At 34.7% G+C, this 22173-nt stretch overlaps 2 protein-coding genes across 3 annotated transcripts in view; one reads left to right on the top strand and one right to left on the bottom strand.

The window, feature by feature from the left end:
- Positions 1 to 22173, bottom strand: part of LOC144972969 (uncharacterized) — a 46480-nt gene that overhangs the window by 9219 nt on the left and 15088 nt on the right. For both annotated transcript variants that reach the window (XM_078914857.1, XM_078914847.1), the window contains exons 7-10: positions 3779 to 3897; positions 2335 to 2539; positions 1519 to 1607; positions 516 to 574 (exon numbers count right to left, since the gene is read on the bottom strand). In XM_078914857.1, coding sequence (XP_078770983.1) covers positions 516 to 574; positions 1519 to 1607; positions 2335 to 2539; positions 3779 to 3897 — 472 coding nt within the window. The remainder of the gene's footprint in view (positions 1 to 515; positions 575 to 1518; positions 1608 to 2334; positions 2540 to 3778; positions 3898 to 22173) is intronic.
- Positions 6517 to 11375, top strand: LOC144972915 (sulfate anion transporter 1-like). Its single transcript, XM_078914721.1, has 2 exons — positions 6517 to 7031; positions 8926 to 11375. Exon 2 carries the CDS (start codon positions 8938 to 8940, stop codon positions 11227 to 11229), a length of 2292 nt encoding a protein of 763 aa, XP_078770847.1. The 5' UTR covers positions 6517 to 7031; positions 8926 to 8937; the 3' UTR covers positions 11230 to 11375.

Here is a 22173-nt window from a genome sequence, read left to right on the forward strand (position 1 = left end):
GCGAATGAGTGAATGAGTCAGTATGTGTGTGATATATGGAAAGACTGATGATATCAATCAATGTTTTATCTTATATTGATTTACTAGATCATCATCATCATAATCATCATCATCATCATCATCATCATCATCATCATCATCATTAATCATCATCTCCATCATCATCATCCGTACTACCAAATCACTCTCGCCATCATCATCATCATAAATCATCATCATCATCATCATCATCATCATCATCATCATCATCATCATCATCATCATCATCATCACCATCATCATCATCTCATTTATCATACTTATATATTATCATCGCATTCATCATGCAATCCAGATACATTGATTAATACGTTTCTATATGACTCTCAAACAAGGCCTATCACATATTTTACTCCTCCGAAGAGGCAAGCGACCTATCAATCTTAACAATTCCAATGGACACAATATTAAAGTAGCGAGTCACATAATAGTACATATTTAATTTTAGAAAGTTTTCGAATCACAAAAATACCTACATGAAGCTGTATGGTGCTATTCGACCTGATACGACAAATTTCCATAGCCTTTGTGAAGTCTGAAAAAATATACAATAGGTAGGTAGCGACGTGTGACTGATTTGCAGGTTGATAACCCAACACTTATGGGCTTATTGCTGTAATGGAAATCTCAAAAAAATGACGCAAAACATTGTCCATTACAACAATGTTAAACTAGTGGGTTCGGATGTCAGACCTGAATATATGTAATACGTCGGTATTTCGTATAACGTATAAACTGCCTAGCTTTGGTAGGTAAACAAAATATTAAATAAAGAGTATGCAATTAGATTATTTAATTAATTTTTTTTTTGTTTCTTTTTTTATATTTGTATCTTCAACTTGTCAAGTTTAGAATATGGATAGACTGGACAATTATATTTAGAAAAGGAACATGAAATTTTAAGTACAATATGAGTTTTGTGATCGACTAAACTACTATATTGATTATGTAATCAACTGATTTGTCTATTGGTTGGTGGGTTGGTTTTTTTGATTGGGTGAATGAGTAAACTAGTCCGTAAATTTGTGATAAATGGATAAATTGATGATATCAATCAATCTGTTTTTATCTTATTTTGATTTATTAACTACTTACTTATTGAGAACTGAAAGTTACCAAAAATTGAAAGTAAGACTGATTAATGGGAGCGATCTATATTCATGTTTTCGTCCAACCAAGTCATCAATCACATGATTTGTTGCTGTCCAACGATTGGATGCTTCTTAACAAATGTTTTGTTTATGAAAATTGTGCACATACTCATGTGTCATTCTGAACAAAATGACCACTTTTCACTATGTATGTCATTTTTAGCACACTTTGCAATGTGACCAATGACTCGAGCACATGGAAATGTAATATAGATCATGCCCATTAACTGACTGAATACTGACAGACTCTGGAATCGATTAGGTGACTGATACATTCGTTTATCATATCTTTTATCATTTCATTCACCATTTTTAAAAAGTTACTAACCTGCATATTGTCCCGTATCTTGTTTGTATAAGCCTCATCCATCAACATTTGTTCCTTTGAGTTAGGAAATGGGAGACAATTGATACTGGCTGTGGATTTTAGAATTAGTTGAATAAAAACGATCTGGTCATCGTGGTATTGGAAGACAGGCGGTGGAGCAAGCAATACATTTTTTAATCGGAATTTTATCTTAGGATACTGGAGATTTCAAACATTCTCCATTATGTGACATAACAAAACATGGTGACTAGAAAAGCAAAATCTGGCTCGAGTTTCTGATTTTGAATTAAGTTTGATTGTATTTATTTGTCTGGGTGTTGTATGCCTGGTAAAGCTTTTGAGCACATTTAGTGGATATTGCGTTATATAAAAGCTCAATTTTTATTTCTTTTATGCCCATCTGTACTGTAAAAAATAAAAATGGAGACGTGGTTCTGCTTGTCTAGCTCTGGGGGGGGGGGGGGGGGGGGGGGGGGTCGCGTAAATGAAGTAAAGCTAAAGTTCTCGTATATGCGCATATCTTTTGAATTCAATTTATTTGTATCTCTAAAACATTTTGATTATAGTGCCAAATGCACGACTTCTATTAGCCTTTGACTTTGCATTGTTTGAAAGAATGTGTGTTTTTATTAAAGACCTTTAGGGCACATGTTATGAATGACCATAAAAAGTTCAAATGGCACATAATTCAATTTTCCTTTTTGTCTCTTTTACTTCAACACCATCTTCTCTATCCCTTCCTCAACTCCTCCTCCTCCTCCTCCTCCTCCTCCTCCTCCTCCTCCTCCTCCTCCTCCTCCTCCTCCTTCAACGTACCATTATATTTCTTTCCCGCTTTATTACATAGCTTGAAATAAGTCTTCGATTTGTACAGTTCTCTAAAGGCCGGGTTCCACCAATGCGGCACATCGCTGCCTTGTTTCAACAACATGCCGGTACCCCGACCACCATCACACTGCACAGCAGTTGGCATCACATCCAATCCATCAATGGTAGCCCTTGTTGACAAGAGGACATCGGCCTGAAAGCATAAGTAACAATGGAGTCGATTTATAGAGATAAGGTTCGGTTAGAAGCACTCTAAAGTGTATTTTTGTTATTTGTTTTGCTTGGAATTTTTTCTTGGTTAGTTCTTTTTTCTATTCTTTTATTTATTTTTTTTTTTGGGGGGGGGGGGGGTAATTTTGGGGGGAAGATGGGTGCTTTTTGTTTTATTTTGTTTTGTATTGGGGTGGGGGGGGGGGGGGGGTTCAGCTGTCATTCATAGGGCTAATCAGTTATCACCAAATGCTTTCTTATGTATTTTTATAATTCAGCTAGAATTGTTTGTTAATAAATGCAAAATAAGTGTCAATGAGATTTTCTTGAACTTTCAGCGCCCATGACTTTATGAAACATAAATAAGATATGAACAACATACGTAGAGTTTACTTTGAAGTGCTCTGACAAAATACATATTTTCAATTTGGCCGGAAAACTTTTAGTTTAAATACCAATCAATTGAAAAGACCTTAAACACTTCAAAGAGGTTTGATCCTGAGATTTCTGGTCAGATAACTTTTCTTCAAATGATTTCGACACTAATTGCACAAATTGCAACATCTTCTACTTGTGAAAAATTATCAAACCCGAGAATTCAAAGCCAGACAACGTTTTAGTTCAAATATCGATCGAGTAAAAGGACGATCAACTTGTTAGTCTCATGTCTGTGAAATGTAGCTGTTGCACGATTATAGTGAACAATTGCCAATAATGTTAAATCTACCATTTCATAACAGTGTTAAAGATATTACTAATATTAATGATTATTATTATTATTATTATTATTATTATTATTATTATTATTATTATTATTATTATTATTATTATTATTATTATTATTATTATTATTAATAATAATAATAATAATAATGTTGATGATGAAGATGATGATTATGATGATGATGATGATGATGATGATGATGATGATGATGATGATGATGATGATGATGATAATGATGATGATGATGATGATGATGATGATGATGATGATAATAACAACAACAATAATAATAATAGAGAAGAAGAAGAAGAAGAAGAAGAAGAAGAAGAAGAAGAAGAAGAAGAAGAAGAAGAAGAAGAAGAATACATGGCATTTATATCGCGCATTTTCATCACTGTGTAAGGCTCAATGCACGTATATACAAAATGCACTTATTATATATAAACGAATAATATAATATCCCCCAACCCCCACCCCTCCTCATGCACCTGAACTTACCGTTCCATTTGACAGGATTTCTTTAGCTTCGGCGACATCGCTGGCTATGAAAATTGATCCAAATTTCTTGCCTTGGCGAGTCAGACAAGCGGCGTTGAATGGCGAGCCGCTTGCTTGCACTTTGAAGAAGAAAGGATTAAAGTTGTTTTGATGTACACATAATGAATGACTATTAAATTATTCACATAAAAATGAATATATTAAATGAGATTGTATCGTATTTAAAGAGTGTTTTGCTCCATGAAATCTCACCAGCAAAACATAAACCTATATTATTGTATACAAAATTTTAACATTAAGAGGCATTGCTTTAGATTAGACTTTTATGCAATAAACCTTAGCCCTAGATGAATAAGAAAGAGGATAAATAGCAGTAGATAAAAGTATCCTTTTGTCTAGTTTGAGATTGTTTGTTGATATATCGCATACAGGATTCTCGTCAAATACAATATTTTATAAATATAATACTATCATCTCCCACAAAAAGGGAACATCCATTTTCTCTTTGTTAGCAAAGGACTCAGGACAGAGCCCAGGCAAAACAAATCAGAACAAGGAAGGACACAAAACCACAAAAACGAACAACAGATATAATGAATAAAAGAAAATGCAGGTTGAAATCAGTTTTGAAAACCCCGGTCCATGAGATAGATGTTCCCTCGTCCAGAGGACTCGACCAATCGCTTTTTAAAGACCATTTTGATTATCGTATGTTTTTCAGTAATTTGATCAAAACAGCAATTAAAATAAATTATTTCTCTACATCAATATGTAATGGCACATATTAACAAGAACTGTCTTGTTTCGAAAATACGATATAGAGATACTCGCATTCTAATAGGCAACGTGAAGTATACATGTTCAAATAATGTAAATGTATTTATTTTTAATAAGGCAATTATCTCAAAGTGTTATAACCGTCGATCTACGGTTGATTCTCGGTGGTGAGAGGCAAACCGATTGCCAGAAATTCTTTCCCTGAATTGTTTCTATGTTTCATCTACTGATTGGATCACCAAAGGTCACAACAATATATCGAATAATATTGTTTCAATATTAAAGTTTTACATTTGGTTGTGTATAAAAGTACACACACACACACACACACTCGTACACTACATCAATTTTTCTCTAATGAACCCCAAAGACGTTATAATGTTAAAACCTATTTATTCAGAAATATGTTACCAAACTCCTGGTTAAATCTTTAATTGGGGTGTTGTATTTTTTCTCAAGCTATGATTTCTACCGTAATTTATCTGTGATTATAACACAGATCTAACCGTTTCCATCAAAACTTGCTGCAGCACCAGCAAATCGACTTTTTTCAGATAAATAATGGGACAAGTTACTGTTTGACCAGGTAGAGTAAACTCGAACTCCGCTTGTTAAGGCATAAGTTCCACATAACATTAAGTAAGAGTTTCAAATGGCTAAGTAACTAATAAGAATAATTTGAAGAAGATCTTAGTTTAATACAATTCAATAAACACATGATTGCACTGTATGCATTTTATGTCATTAAGCCTAACTACCTCTACATGTAAACATAATGTGTAGTTCACATGCTTTTTTTAAGACAGGATGAATTTTCTATCATTTTGAATGTTCTACAAGAGTCTTAACACAGTCGGTCTGTTTGCTATCAGTTATTTTATATTACATAGTACACTATAAGGTCATGTTAGTGCCAGCAAAGAAAAAAATGGGATAATGAAAGGACAGTGTATCTAAGTTCACTTTAATTTTTAACACACAAGCTAAAGTTAGACAATACGACTTATTCTTTTAAAGAGCAGAAGTAGTTGACAAGTGAAATATTCCATGTGTCTACATTGGGATTACCTAAATGTCTCACCAAGACTAATGCAAACGGTTCTTAAAGACACATTCAAATTATTAGAATAATATCAATACTATGATAAGGAATTATCTCTCAATGAAAACTATTTCCCGAGAAAATAAGATATGTTTCATTCCAGCGAAATCTTCCGGTCAAGAATATGTGAGACAACTGAATTGAGATCTTACAGAGAGCAATATCTACGAAATATGCCCAAAGCACTTTACACGTGGCCCTAAGCCAATAGCAAAACTTAATATCTAGATTAAAATGGGCGCAATTACATTTTCTTTCGACAGAGACAACGCTGTTACTGGCCTGGTGAGAGAGTGTCTTTTCCTATGACTCAACGTTGCACCGCCCAGATCGGGATTCGGACCTAGGTCGAAGGCGAGACCACAAAGCCGTTAAATAACATGAACAGAAAACGATAGAAGAGAATGAAAGAGCTGGACTACGGAGAAATGTTCTCCCCTGTTCTCGCTTTCCAATGTTGCATTTGTTATCAGAGTAAAGAGAAAGAAATGCCTTTTACGAAAGGGCCTTTCCTTGTTATTTACTCTCTTATCAGTAAGCTTTGCCATGAAAATAAACATTGATGACGCTTTTTGGCGTTTGCATAGCATTGTTTTCTAAACGTACCTCAAGTGTCATGGTCTAGTAACCTTGCATGTAATCAATACGATCGTTTTCAAATAAATTAGAGACATACTGGCAAGCGCCTAATCGTATAACCAGGCCAAATGTAGTATATTCAAAGAAAATAGTGGTGCTACATTTTTTATCTATTATTCTGGCTTCATTACACTGCCAACTTATTCAACCATGACCTTTGATACTTTAGGCAAAACAAGATGACAGAGTATTTAATATGTGCAGAGGAGGCATTTCTTTTATTCAGAGATCTATTCATTCTACTGTGTTTTCGTAAATCACTTGATTTTCTGTAAGCACGACAGTGCAAAACATGTGCCCTCATATGGTTTCCAGTTTGCTTCCTCTCCAAGCACTTTCTTGTTTTCAGCGATTGTAAATGTTCAATGTTTTGGATAATTGCATGATATAAAATTTAGTGAAATACCAAAAGAAGAAACAGAACCATTCGAAGAGGTCGTTTTGACTATACTATTATTAACTTTGAATAGCATGGAATTTCGATATCTGTGATGGTGGGTTCCATGACAATCAAAAACTAATATTATAATGGGACACATCGTGAAGGGCATAATCTTATTTAATAACAGAAACAACTTCTGATACAGAAACAACAGCAAGTTTAACAAACGGAGCAGCAGCAAAATGAACGAAGTTGATAACTGTTATGATGACAGCAATGACAAGACCAACAGCAACAAGGAATGTTGTTTGGATGTCGATTTCTTTTAATGCCATCTCTCCTTTGAATCAGACGTAAGTGAAGTGCAAAGATTTGTTCGATCGGAATTTAATGACGTGTTTGTAAGAATACTTAGCAACATCGGATTCTGTTGTTTAGATATTTCTATAATTAGACCTTGATTCGTTATTTTTGTTAGTAAATTATTATTATCATATTCATGATCCATATATTTCTCATTTTAAAACATTTATCCAAGAGCATGAATGTTGATAAAGTGTGTGCAGAGTTTTGAATTGATTTAAAAGACCCTCATCTTGGTAAGGTGAGGGTCATTTAAATATATCGGTATATGAAGAATGAATTTTCTGGACAATTTTTTTAAATACGTGCCTTTCTAGAGTACGGCAGTCAAATTGTTAAACAATATGAATCTGAATCTGAATCTGAATCGATAAGATGCTTCAGGCCTAACGGTCCATGAATTAAATTTGTAGTGACAATACTCTAAAATACCATTTATTTCGCTAGCTCTCTGTGTGCTCTGGCAATAAAAACATACTTTATGTGATATGAATAGTATGCGATTTCTTGCGCTGGAAAATAAATAACAATGTGAAATTGAATGTAAGCTTCAATTTATTTACGAAAACAGAAAAAACGGACCCTTTATCAACAAAGAGGATTAATGAAACACTGCAGATGTAGTGTTTCATTCATCCTGTTTGTTGATAAAGGGGAAACCCGAAAAGTCCGTTTTATCTGTTTTCGTAATTAAATTGGAGCTTACATTCAATTTCACATTGTTATTTATTTCTTCGAGCTTCGAGCAGCAACATTTACATTGCGCTGGAAAACCAGGTTGACCTATGCGCCTTGACCTAGTGATAATATACTGATAATGAGCTTAATCGGACACAAATCTACGAGCCATCCGATGCTGCTGTGATTAAATTGTTACATTCGAATGTCATGTCAGGATTTTAAATATTGCAATTAACTAAATTTGGAAATTACAATACGTGTAACGTTTATTTACACGTGCTGTGTATTTCTAAAACACAAAAGTATGACTTAAAGAACTTACTAGAAATAGAAGTATCTTGTTACTCAACCACATTCCATGAATTATTTTCCTCATAAAAACTGTGAATGTTGTTTCTGAGATATTTAATGGTATTTGGCGGTGAATCTTGAGGTCGAGGGATGACAACCTCAAAGTAAAAACATAAGCTACGAAGTGTAGGCACTCAATCAATTTCAATTCCTCACCCCTTCAAACTTTAAAAACACAACTTAAAACTCACATTTTTCTAATAAAACCAATTACTAGTCTGTTTGTTATGTATTTGTTTATTTCAACTGATACCATCTTCATGTCAATGTAAAGCGCTCAGTGTCTGTTTTTGATGGGGTAGAGCGCTATATTAAGTGATATTTATATTAATAAGATCAAATTCATGATATCCCTCTCCAATTTAGGTATTTAGATTAAACGAAAAAGTTTTCAATACCCTTATTTTTGTAGTCATAGGAGCTATTAAAAATTGAACATATATTTTGTTCTTTTAAATTACTAGGGGGCGAAGTGGACGAGTGGTTAAGGCACTGATCCGGAAGGTCCCGAGTCGAGCCCCGCTTCAGGTACTTTCGTTTTGGGCAACATGGGCGATTCCTGTTGTCATCAGACATCATGTTTGATGGATTACCTATATTATTCCTTCATGGAATGCCTAGGCGACGGTATCTTATGATGCCTTGGCGGAAGGGCGTAAATCTTTTTTTTAATTTTAAATTACTTAACTTTCATAGAAGATGTATTTACTTGATATCCGGCATCTGAAGACAAGTCAATGTGCCATTCAATCATTTCACTCCATTTTGAAATCCTATAGACCTCTATCATACAATAATTTACCATTTTTATTATTCTTTTTTTATTTTTATATGTATTCCATATCTTAACAGATCCCGTTGAAGATGAACAATCAACGTAACGAGCGTTTGGACTCCGACCAGTACACCAAAGTTGCGGATTTTGAGGAAAAGTTTCGCATCCAGGATAAAAATGATAAGGGTATAAAAAGCACGCTTTCATCCCTTATTAGAAATCAAGTAAAGAACTACAGTTTAAAAAAGAGTATTCGAGGCCATTTCCCGGTGATCGAGACGTTCAGAACATACAAATGGAAAAAGTACTTAATCAAAGATTTCCTCTCTGGATTGATGTCAGGATTTATGATGATTCCACTTGGTTTGGCTTATGCCTCCATCTCCACTCTCCCACCCATCATAGGGCTTTACATGTCTTTCTTTGCATCCATCACCTATTTTGTCTTCGGCACCAGCAGACATCTGTCATGGGGATGTGTGGCCACTGCCAGTTTGATGGTAGCCAATATAATGATCAAGTACGACAATAGCGACGAAGCGATTTCGTTCATAGCCAGCCTGAATAATACTCTTACAGAAACAAACACTGTTTCAACTAAAGTATCGTATTCAAATTTTCAGGATTCAAACACAATATCGAGTTTAAATGTCGGCGAGCACGGTGGAGGAGAATTAGAACATGCGGTTTCGGCATCTCTGACAAATGAGACAAAAAATAACATTTTGGACGCTATAAATGCACGGAGGATTGAAGTGGGGAGCAGTATTGCTGTAGTTACCGGTTTGATTCTTGTCCTTGAGGCGCTCATAGGTTTGAGTCGTTTTACCTCTGTCATGTCAAACTCTCTGATTGAAGGTTTTACTGTTGGAGTTGCATTTAATGTCGCCACAAGCCAATTGAATGGATTTCTTGGATTGTCAGTCAAAAGATACTCAGGTAATTTCTGGGCACCACGAACATGGGTTGCCATAGTAAAGCATATACAAGAAACAAATCTTGCAGTGTTTATCATTGCATCAATTTCTCTCCTGATAATGTACCTCGTGAAAAGGTGTGTCAATGAAAAATATAAGCATCGATTAAAAATTCCAATTCATATTGAAATGTTAGTTGTGATTCTTGCTATCGTTGTGACTAAGTTTAACTATTTAGATCAAATATATGACGTCGAAATTGTTGGGGATATTCCAGTGGGAATACCTAAGCCAAAATTCCCGGATGTTATGTTGATCTTCAATTATAGTTATATCGCGGATGCATCGCTCATTGCCCTGATTGTCCACGTCCAGGCTTTAGCGTTAGCAAAAAAGATTGCTATAGGAGGGAGTCGGTCTATTAGATATGACCAAGAAATGCTTGCTGCAGGCATGTGCTCTGTGGTTTGTGGTGTGTTCTCTGGGTATATCCCAGGTGCGTATATACCGATTTCTACCGACCAGCGAGATTCAGGAGGAGTATCTCAGTTAGCTTCATTGTTTGCAGCTGGTATAGTCATTTTGGTGGTCATGTTCATGAGCACTTATTTCTACAGTTTGCCAAATTGTGTCATATCAGCTATTGTTCTCATTAACTTAAGACCTCTTTTTATGAAACTTTGCAATCTTCCGGAAAAATGGAAAAAATCTAAATTTGACTGCACCGTTTGGATTTTTGCATGTGCTGTTACTGTTGTGTTGGAAATTGGAAATGCGTTTTTGCTAAGTGTTGGTTTTTCCATATTTTTAGTTCTTCTTCGTTCAATGGTTAACCCAGTCATTGAAGTAGTTCCTATTCAAATAGACCAAAAGAGCTCTTTACTACTCCGTCCAACTGGGCAATACATATCGGCTAAAACATTGCTATCGATTAGATTAATTCAGTTAAAAGCAGATTTGTATTTCTTCAATTCAGACAGTTTTGTCGAGGCAGTATTTGAAAAAACCAAGACAGATCGTATTCACCCAATACTGCTGGACCACAGACGTGCTTCCAAAACTAGTAACATTGAAATGCCTATATCAGATTCGGAAAGTCTGTCAGCCTCAGTGAAAAACGAGGTCACTCCTTTGATTTCTTCATCTGAAAAAATGTTTCCCTCTTTAATAACTTGGAAGACTCTGATAATTGATATTTCTCAAGTGTCTTTCATGGACACGATGGGAATGGAATCGCTGGAGTTTATAATAAAAAAGTATAAGTCGATGGGAATTAAAGTCTTGATAACGTCGGTTCCTGACAACATATTCGGAATTCTTCGCTCAACTGGGTTTTGGAACAAATACAGGGATATACTGTTCATTGATGTGCAGTCAGCTTTAGATAGCATTTCCAGTACAACAGATGACAGTCAGCGCAAAAATAAGAGTGAAATAATACCACAGAATGACCAATGGGTATAGATGATGTCACAAACTGTGTTTTGCATGAATGTCAAAATTGTTTGATTTTTATAGGAATTTCCACCTACTCTCCTTCTCATCTCATTCTCTCTCTCTCTCTCTCTCTCTCTCTCTCTCTCTCTCTCTCTCTCTCTCTCTCTCTCTTTCTCATTTCTCTCTCTCTCTCTCTCTCTCTCTCTCTCTATATATATATATATATATATATATATATATATATATATATATATATATATATATATATATATATATATCATTAACTATGAAGGTGGAGCTATTTACACAACTACTATGACATCTTACAAATTGTAACGTTCAAAATGGGGATGACTGGCAAGGGCTTGACAAACAAACAGAAAATATTTTAAAATATATCATCCCAAGAACCTTCCTGGGGTTGAATCTTAAACCTTTTGTTTAAATTATTATTATTATTATTATTATTATTATTATTATTATTATTATTATTATTATTATTATTATTATTATTATTATTATTATTATTATTATTATTATTATTATTATTATTATTATTTATTTGATACAGCGCCAGTATCCACAAATAGTGCTCAGATGTGCTTTAAATGTATTGAAACCGATCCCCAAATAGAGGAAAGCTGATTTTTGGGATATTTATTCTTTTCGAAATTTACTTTGTCTTCATGCACATCTTTTCAGATTTAAGTTATCTTGCCTGCTACCAAAGTTTTCGTGATGAAACGTAAGCGTCAGTGACTCACTATCACGAGCCCCGTCTTTCAATAAACTCAAGCGATGTTGAGTGTTCTCAGTGACCGGATGGGTGACAATAATTGTAAAACATTGGCCAAAACGGTGCCTTAGGGTAAATCACTCACATACAGTATCACATTCTGCTCGGGTGTGAATGAATACCTGGCGTTGGGCAATGACAGATATTGAAAGATTTCTAATTTTAAAAAGAGCTCCTATGAGCGTGATATACCTACTGGATACAATGAAAATTTGGTTCCTAATTGCCTGCTGTGAAGTGCATTGAATATAGTAAATCTATAGACATGTATAAATATCATGTTATTACATATCAATTCATTCTTATTAATGCTCAGGACTGAAAATTATAACACATCCTTTCTTCTTTGTTCCATTTAAAATACGAGACAGATAAATATAGATGAATTGATAATTGATGATAATATGGTGGATATGATGATAATTCAGGAGGAGTATCTCAGTTAGCTTCATTGTTTGCAGCTGGTATAGTCATTTTGGTGGTCATGTTCATGAGCACTTATTTCTACAGTTTGCCAAATTGTGTCATATCAGCTATTGTTCTCATTAACTTAAGACCTCTTTTTATGAAACTTTGCAATCTTCCGGAAAAATGGAAAAAATCTAAATTTGACTGCACCGTTTGGATTTTTGCATGTGCTGTTACTGTTGTGTTGGAAATTGGAAATGCGTTTTTGCTAAGTGTTGGTTTTTCCATATTTTTAGTTCTTCTTCGTTCAATGGTTAACCCAGTCATTGAAGTAGTTCCTATTCAAATAGACCAAAAGAGCTCTTTACTACTCCGTCCAACTGGGCAATACATATCGGCTAAAACATTGCTATCGATTAGATTAATTCAGTTAAAAGCAGATTTGTATTTCTTCAATTCAGACAGTTTTGTCGAGGCAGTATTTGAAAAAACCAAGACAGATCGTATTCACCCAATACTGCTGGACCACAGACGTGCTTCCAAAACTAGTAACATTGAAATGCCTATATCAGATTCGGAAAGTCTGTCAGCCTCAGTGAAAAACGAGGTCACTCCTTTGATTTCTTCATCTGAAAAAATGTTTCCCTCTTTAATAACTTGGAAGACTCTGATAATTGATATTTCTCAAGTGTCTTTCATGGACACGATGGGAATGGAATCGCTGGAGTTTATAATAAAAAAGTATAAGTCGATGGGAATTAAAGTCTTGATAACGTCGGTTCCTGACAACATATTCGGAATTCTTCGCTCAACTGGGTTTTGGAACAAATACAGGGATATACTGTTCATTGATGTGCAGTCAGCTTTAGATAGCATTTCCAGTACAACAGATGACAGTCAGCGCAAAAATAAGAGTGAAATAATACCACAGAATGACCAATGGGTATAGATGATGTCACAAACTGTGTTTTGCATGAATGTCAAAATTGTTTGATTTTTATAGGAATTTCCACCTACTCTCCTTCTCATCTCATTCTCTCTCTCTCTCTCTCCTCTCTCTCTCTCTCTCTCTCTCTCTCTCTCTCATATATATATATATATATATATATATATATATATATATATATATATATATATATCATTAACTATGAAGGTGGAGCTATTTACACAACTACTATGACATCTTACAAATTGTAACGTTCAAAAGGGGGATGACTGGCAAGGGCTTGACAAACAAACAGAAAATATTTTAAAATATATCATCCCAAGAACCTTCCTGGGGTTGAATCTTAAACCTTTTGTTTAAATTATTATTATTATTATTATTATTATTATTATTATTATTATTATTATTATTATTATTATTATTATTATTATTATTATTTGATACAGCGCCAGTATCCACAAATAGTGCTCAGATGTGCTTTAAATGTATCGAAACCGATCCCCAAATAGAGGAAAGCTGATTTTTGGGATATTTATTCTTTCGAAATTTACTTTGTCTTCATGCACATCTTTTCAGATTTAAGTTATCTTGCCTGCTACCAAAGTTTTCGTGATGAAACGTTAGCGTCAGTGACTCACTATCACGAGCCCCGTCTTTCAATAAAATCAAGCGATGTTGAGTGTTCTCAGTGACCGGATGGGTGACAATAATTGTAAAACATTGGCCAAAACGGTGCCTTAGGGTAAATCACTCACATACAGTATCACATTCTGCTCGGGTGTGAATGAATACCTGGCGTTGGGCAATGACAGATATTGAAAGATTTCTAATTTTAAAAAGAGCTCCTATGAGCGTGATATACCTACTGGATACAATGAAAATTTGGTTCCTAATTGCCTGCTGTGAAGTGCATTGAATATAGTAAATCTATAGACATGTATAAATATCATGTTATTACATATCAATTCATTCTTATTAATGCTCAGGACTGAAAATTATAACACATCCTTTCTTTTTTGTTCCATTTAAAATACGAGACAGATAAATATAGATGAATTGATGATTGATGATAATATGGTGGATATGATGATAATTCAGGAGGAGTATCTCAGTTAGCTTCATTGTTTGCAGCTGGTATAGTCATTTTGGTGGTCATGTTCATGAGCACTTATTTCTACAGTTTGCCAAATTGTGTCATATCAGCTATTGTTCTCATTAACTTAAGACCTCTTTTTATGAAACTTTGCAATCTTCCGGAAAAATGGAAAAAATCTAAATTTGACTGCACCGTTTGGATTTTTGCATGTGCTGTTACTGTTGTGTTGGAAATTGGAAATGCGTTTTTGCTAAGTGTTGGTTTTTCCATATTTTTAGTTCTTCTTCGTTCAATGGTTAACCCAGTCATTGAAGTAGTTCCTATTCAAATAGACCAAAAGAGCTCTTTACTACTCCGTCCAACTGGGCAATACATATCGGCTAAAACATTGCTATCGATTAGATTAATTCAGTTAAAAGCAGATTTGTATTTCTTCAATTCAGACAGTTTTGTCGAGGCAGTATTTGAAAAAAACCAAGACAGATCGTATTCACCCAATACTGCTGGACCACAGACGTGCTTCCAAAACTAGTAACATTGAAATGCCTATATCAGATTCGGAAAGTCTGTCAGCCTCAGTGAAAAACGAGGTCACTCCTTTGATTTCTTCATCTGAAAAAATGTTTCCCTCTTTAATAACTTGGAAGACTCTGATAATTGATATTTCTCAAGTGTCTTTCATGGACACGATGGGAATGGAATCGCTGGAGTTTATAATAAAAAAGTATAAGTCGATGGGAATTAAAGTCTTGATAACGTCGGTTCCTGACAACATATTCGGAATTCTTCGCTCAACTGGGTTTTGGAACAAATACAGGGATATACTGTTCATTGATGTGCAGTCAGCTTTAGATAGCATTTCCAGTACAACAGATGACAGTCAGCGCAAAAATAAGAGTGAAATAATACCACAGAATGACCAATGGTATAGATGATGTCACAAACTGTGTTTTGCATGAATGTCAAAATTGTTTGATTTTTATAGGAATTTCCACCTACTCTCCTTCTCATCTCATTCTCTCTCTCTCTCTCTCTCTCTCTCTCTCTCTCTCTCTCTCTCTCTCTTATATATATATATATATATATATATATATATATATATATATATATATATATATATATCATTAACTATGAAGGTGGAGCTATTTACACAACTACTATGACATCTTACAAATTGTAACGTTCAAAATGGGGATGACTGGCAAGGGCTTGACAAACAAACAGAAAATATTTTAAAATATATCATCCCAAGAACCTTCCTGGGTTGAATCTTAAACCTTTTGTTTAAATTATTATTATTATTATTATTATTATTATTATTATTATTATTATTATTATTATTATTATTATTATTATTATTATTATTATTATTTGATACAGCGCCAGTATCCACAAATTATGATGTAAAAAATAAATTTGAATAAGAAAAATGTTGGTTGTATCGTAACGAATGTGACGATTTTCCTACAATTGGTAAGGAGAGGGTTAAGTTTGATTTTGACCTCAGACCTTTGTGACGAATGCTAGAGGCATCACACAAATAAGATTAAGAACAGACGTGTGGGAAACAGAAAGAAAAATACAAAAGTTAAAAAAGAAAAACATCCCAAAATAATTAGCCGAAGCAAGTGATTTTGGGGATAATTTTTTCTCATATCTTTCATTTTGCTTTGTCTGGCACTGTTTCATACACACCTTTTCAGATTTGTAGTTTACATCAGTGCCTGCTCCCTAATCTGTCACTTTGTTACACTTGGTTTACCCTAGTCGTGCATGCGCCTGAGAAACAGAATAAATTGCTGTGACTTTTGTGTCAATGCTATCATGAAAAAAAATAATTCTCAATTTAGATAAATCTACAATTGTTTTAAAATCTCGATATTATTGATGATAAGAATAAATTCTTGGTTCTTGCCATTGAGAAGCTGTTTAACAAACGACTGTTATATGCATGATTTGAAAATCATAAAAATCAAGATATTTATGGTGCAATTTATTTTTCAAACTCACCCCGCTCTAATCTAAACTGCATGGTGTATTTTAACGCTTAACAGGTGGTGTTCAGTAGAAAATATAAATATCTCATGCGCCATACATATTTTGTCTCAATCTATTGTTCTCACAGATACCATAACATTATTAACGCAATGGATTAAAAAGAGTGCAGCTTAATTATATTATGTTCGATCGCTATTGTTTGAAATATCTTAATACTCTTATCATCATTATTATCAACTATCATTAGTATTATTATTGTGATCACCATCATTATTATTCCTCGTCATTATTATTATTATTATATATTATTATTATTATTATTATTATTATTATTATTATTATATTATTATTATTATATTATTATTATTATTATTATTATTATTATTATTATTATTATTATTATTATTATTATTATTATTATTATTATTATTATTATTATTATTATCATTATTATTATTATTATTATTATTATTATTATTATTATTATTATTATTATTATAATCATCATCATCATCACCATCATTATTATCATTATTATTATTATTATTATTATTATTATTATTATTGTTGTTATTATTATTATTATTATTATTATTATTATTATTATTATATTATTATTAGTATTATTATATTATTATTATTATTATTATTATTATTATTATTATTATTATTATTGTCGTCGTTGCTATCATCATTATCAACATCATCATTATTTTCTTTTTTTTTAATCGCACGTCAACAATTTCATCCAAAAATATAAAAACTAAACAGCACATGCACATACTCGGTAACAGATAGACCATGATTCAAACCTACAGTTTCTTAATATATATCAAGAGCACAAAGTTGCATTTGGCATCACATCGTGTTATGGAAGCTGTGAAGCCAGTGTCAAATCGAGACTGCACAAAACCGAAGAGATGCTTCCGAAAGAATCAACAATGACCCCAAAAAGCCTTGATGTTTTGATAATTTTTTGTGTGCCTAGAGGTTATATTGCATGAGATGTTGGCGTTGTATAAATTTACTTATCATGATTATCAGCATCATCATCATCATCATCATCATCATCATCATCATCATCATCATCATCATCATCATCATCATCAAGATTATCATCAGCATCAGCATCATCATCATCATCGTCGTCATCATAATCATCATCACCAACAAAATCATTATCCTCACCACCATAATCATTTTTATCGTCATCAGTGTCATCATTGTAATAATAATTAGCATCATCATTGACATTCTTGTCATCGTCATCGTTGCCATCATCATCATCGTCATCACTATTATCATCCTCATCGTCATTTTGTCATTATTGTCATCATCGACATCATCGTCATCGTGTGTGTCTGTGTTAGTGTGTCTGTGTGTGAGTGTGTATGTGCGTGTGTGTGTGTGTGTGTGTGTGTGTATTTGTGTTTTCTGTGGATGCAATCGTATAAAAACTAAACATTCCGATAATATAGTTTTAAATCGAGGTTTCTCGTAATATGCTATGTATATGGATATGTATGCACATATGCTCGTGTGTAGATACAATGTATGTGTATGTTTGTGTGTCTGGGTGTGTGCGTGTGCAAATTGTGTATGTGTATGTTTGTATCTGTGTATGCGAATGTCATTTTTTGTGTCACAACCCAAATTGATTGAAAAATGTTTGCCTCATGTGAATTGACTACGACTACTATTATTATTCTTAATATCATTATTATTATATTATTATTATTTATTATTATTATTATTATTATTATTATTATTATTATTATTATTATTATTATTATTATTATTATTATTTTCATTATTATTATTATTATTATTATTATTATTATTATTATTATTATTATTTTCATTATTATCATCATCATCATCATTATTATTACCATTATCATCATCATCGTCATGATCATTGTTATCTATTCTGTTTACTTGAAAAATCCGTAATCGTGCCTACACACAGTTGAGCAAGGCGCCTTACAATACATTGCCTTATCACCAATGATTGTTTACCTTAAATGCCGAATGTTTTTCAACCTCATTCGTCGAATATCCGTGTCAAATTGTTAAATTTGCATATTTCTTATCATGACATTTGTTCTTTCAGCGCTGCTTTATTGACTTGAGGTGTCGACAAAAGGCGCTGAGGAAATTATTATTATAAAGTAATGATAATCTAATCTAATTTAGAAAGTAACGTTTTTCTAAGCATATCGAAATATAACTGGAGTGAGATGAACTCCGTTCTTATACTTGTATTACTAAAATATAACGTTAAGAAAAAATAAAGGTGAAACATAGTTATGTGATAGTCATCATCAAAATATTTTTATTGCCATTGTTTTACTACTGTCACTCCATGACCATCGGCCTAATAAAACTATATATTATTATATAAAAGGCTTGTAAGTAACTATAACAATAAAATGCAAATAAATGCACGAGTTGGTGTGTATTGTATGTTCCCGATTGCCGAGATGGAAACTCTTCTCGTCTTGAAGCAACTTCAAGCTACAATAAACACAGTGATTGATCGGAAGGGTGAACTTAATAGTAAACTCTGGCCGCAACATGTATCTTTTGAAAGGGTACTTTAAAAGGGTTATTAATCTTCAAAACCTGGATGGTTAAGAGTACCTGAGACTATGGGTTTCGGCGGGATTCGGCGGGTTTCGTAAAAAAACAAAAAAAAAACAACAAAGCAATACCAGGGGGTATTACTTTTTTTTTACGAAACCCGACGAAATCCGACAAAGTTATGGGAAGTAAGCAGCAATGGGGATTGGACCTGGGACTAAGGTAAGAGGTTTTCAGAAGGAAATGAACCTTGACTATGGGAGATGGATACCTGTGGGAATTGAAGCCAGACTATGAGAATTGAGTACCAGATGAGAATGAACCTGAGACTGTAGGAAGTGCACCAATCTGGAATGAACCTGGGACTCAAGGAATTGCACACCAGTGGGGAGTGAGCCTGGGACTATGGGAAGGGGATTTCAGTGGGAAATAAAGCTGGGACTATGGGAGATGGATACCAATGGGAATTGAACCCGGACTATGGGATTTGGGTACCAGAGGAGTATGAACCTGGCACTATAGGAGGTGAGCACCAATGGGGATTGAACATGGGACTACGAGAGGTAGATACCAGTGGTCAGTGATCCCAGAAGGGTACTTCTCTTTTTCAACACCTACCGAAATCGTCAAAAGTTATGGGAAGTGAGCACCAATGGGGAATGAACCGGGGACTCAGGAAGTGCCCACCAGTGGGGAGTGAACCTAGGACTGTGGGAGATGGATACCAAGGGGAGTTGAAGCCGACTTTGGGAGTTGGATACGAGAGGAGAATGAACCTAACACTATTGGAGGGACGCAAAGTTGAGTCTTCAGAAAGGGCTCTTTCTCTCACATTCTCTCACCGTACTCAGGTGTAAAATAAGTCCCGGCCGTTAACAGCGTAATCTCTGTCCGGAAAAAAATTGTAATAATATTGCCTAACAGGCGGCATGTCTTTGTCCTACATAAAAAGTCTGCCTCATTTACAAACACTTAGACTGGGATTGGCTAGGGCAGCTTAGAAAGAAGGACAGTCTCGCACCTAGTGAGTGATGTGGGGAGTAGTGCGGGGCGGTCCTTGGCAAGCTTAAGGACCACGGTCCTACGGTCCCTGGGAAATGAAAACCGCAAGGACCGGTCCTAGGACCGGTCCTTTTCGACATTGAACATTCCTGAGAGACTGTTGGAAGTTCGAACCGTTTTGACCTTTGGGACCTTGGGATCGTTCATTCTTGAACCGTTAAAGACCGCTACACGATGAAAACAGTGGTCTACAGGAGTAAAACACACGGAGTAGTCACACTCATTTCAAATTGTAACCTAATTAGAGAAGAGGGGTGATGCCTTCTTTATTTGCTCACCGTACTTCATTGTTACTTCGATAATTTAATAAAATTTGAAATTTATCCCCATTAACGGAGATAATGGCATCGCCCAAGGCGTTGATCGAGTTGTTCGTGGCGTTGATACACACACGCAACTCCTACCCCCCCCCCTCCCCCCCCCCCCCCCACACACACACACATTAGAGGGCAGCGAGCATTGAAGAGTAAGAGAGAGACGTGAAGTTATAATAAGAGGGGGTGGATGCGGTAATAAGTTAATAAGTAATAAGTGGGGTCCATGGTGACTTTTCGCCAGATCTAACAAACCCAGCTACCCATTCACTGCTGAGTAGACAGGGACTCAGAAAAAACTCGACTGCACCCGGGATCGATCTCTGGCCCTTTGCGTACAAAGAGAGTGCTCTATCAACTGAGCAATCGGGTCCCCAAATATTCTATTGGACTTTTTTAAAATACAGACGTTATAACTGGGTTTTTTGGAAGGAAGAAACTAATGAAACTCATATTATTTGATTAGTTAAAACACCAAACGAAATTTTAATATTATTGTATTATTTTAAATGACAACAATGCGATAGAAAGGAGTGGTGACAAGAGATGGACAAAAGAAAACAAAAAATCAGACTTGCTACTTGCTAGGTTCGACACACACACACACACACACACACACACAAACACACACATCTTTAGTAGTCACATGCATTTCAAACAATAACCCATTAGAGAAGAGGGGTCATGCCTTCATCATAGATCATTGTCATTGCGATCATTATGGTGTAGTAAATTTTGAAATTTACCCCGTATAGAACAGTAAAGTTTGCTGCCCCAAACGTAAACAAAGGTCGAGAAGCACATGGCAAACCACATGTTCCTGTCTTGACAGCTCACGTTCCAATGTAAATAATAGAAAGAAAATAACCTTTAAAATTTGGCTGTTAGGTGGCAAAAGAAACACATATTCATAAATACTCGATCATGCATCAAATAATGTCTAGATATGGATATTTTATGGAACAAAAGGTAAAATTTATCAAAAGTTACTTCTATCTATTTTTAGACCAGAGCAAATTATTGCGCTGGTATGAACAAAACGAGAATTATTCGGAGCCTGATTTTCATAATAATTTAGTCTTATATTATTATTTCTGCAACTGTTAGATTTTATGTAAACATATTTTCAATACTGAAAGTGTATTGCCTACAACTCAAACTACAAAATTGGGAGACCTATATTGTGCGTAAATTATTCCGGTCCCTAACGGAAATCACTAGCAACTTGTTATTGTTTACGTTTGGGGCAGCAAACTTTACTGTTCTATAATGGAATCGTCCAAGGCGTTTGCCTCCTGTTCCCCCCATCTCACACACGAAAGGGCGGTTTGCGGAGTGGAGGGAGGTGGTCGTCTGCCTCTATGGTCGTCTGTGTCGTTTAGTGTATGGCAAAGGAGGGTGGGTGCGATTAATTAAGTGGGATGGGTGGTGATTTGTGGAAGATAGGCAACCGAGGCAACGAATCGCTGGGGAAGTAGTAGGCCTATGGCGCGAGACCGTTGAAAGGTGATAAGAAGTGAGGACCGCCGCCGGTCTTCCACTATGGGACCAATCCCCGGTTCACAGCTAAAAGACCGTAGTAGACAGGGACTCAGAAAAAACTCGACTGCACCCGGGATCGATCTCTGGCCCTTTGCGTACAAAGAGAGCGCTCTATCAACTGAGCAATCGGGGTCCCCAAATATTCTATTGGACTTTTTTAAAATACAGACGTTATAACTGGGTTTTTTGGAAGGAAGAAACTAATGAAACTCATATTATTTGATTA

Source organism: Berghia stephanieae, chromosome 1 (genome assembly GCF_034508935.2).
Source record: "Berghia stephanieae isolate SIO BIC M18660-M18661 chromosome 1, UCSD_Bste_1.3, whole genome shotgun sequence".
NCBI classification, from domain to species: domain Eukaryota; kingdom Metazoa; phylum Mollusca; class Gastropoda; order Nudibranchia; family Aeolidiidae; genus Berghia; species Berghia stephanieae.

Bases quoted from the DNA above. Each gene is read 5' to 3' on its own strand.
- LOC144972915 (XM_078914721.1), top strand. From the start codon at position 8,938: ATGAACAATCAACGTAACGAGCGTTTGGACTCCGACCAGTACACCAAA.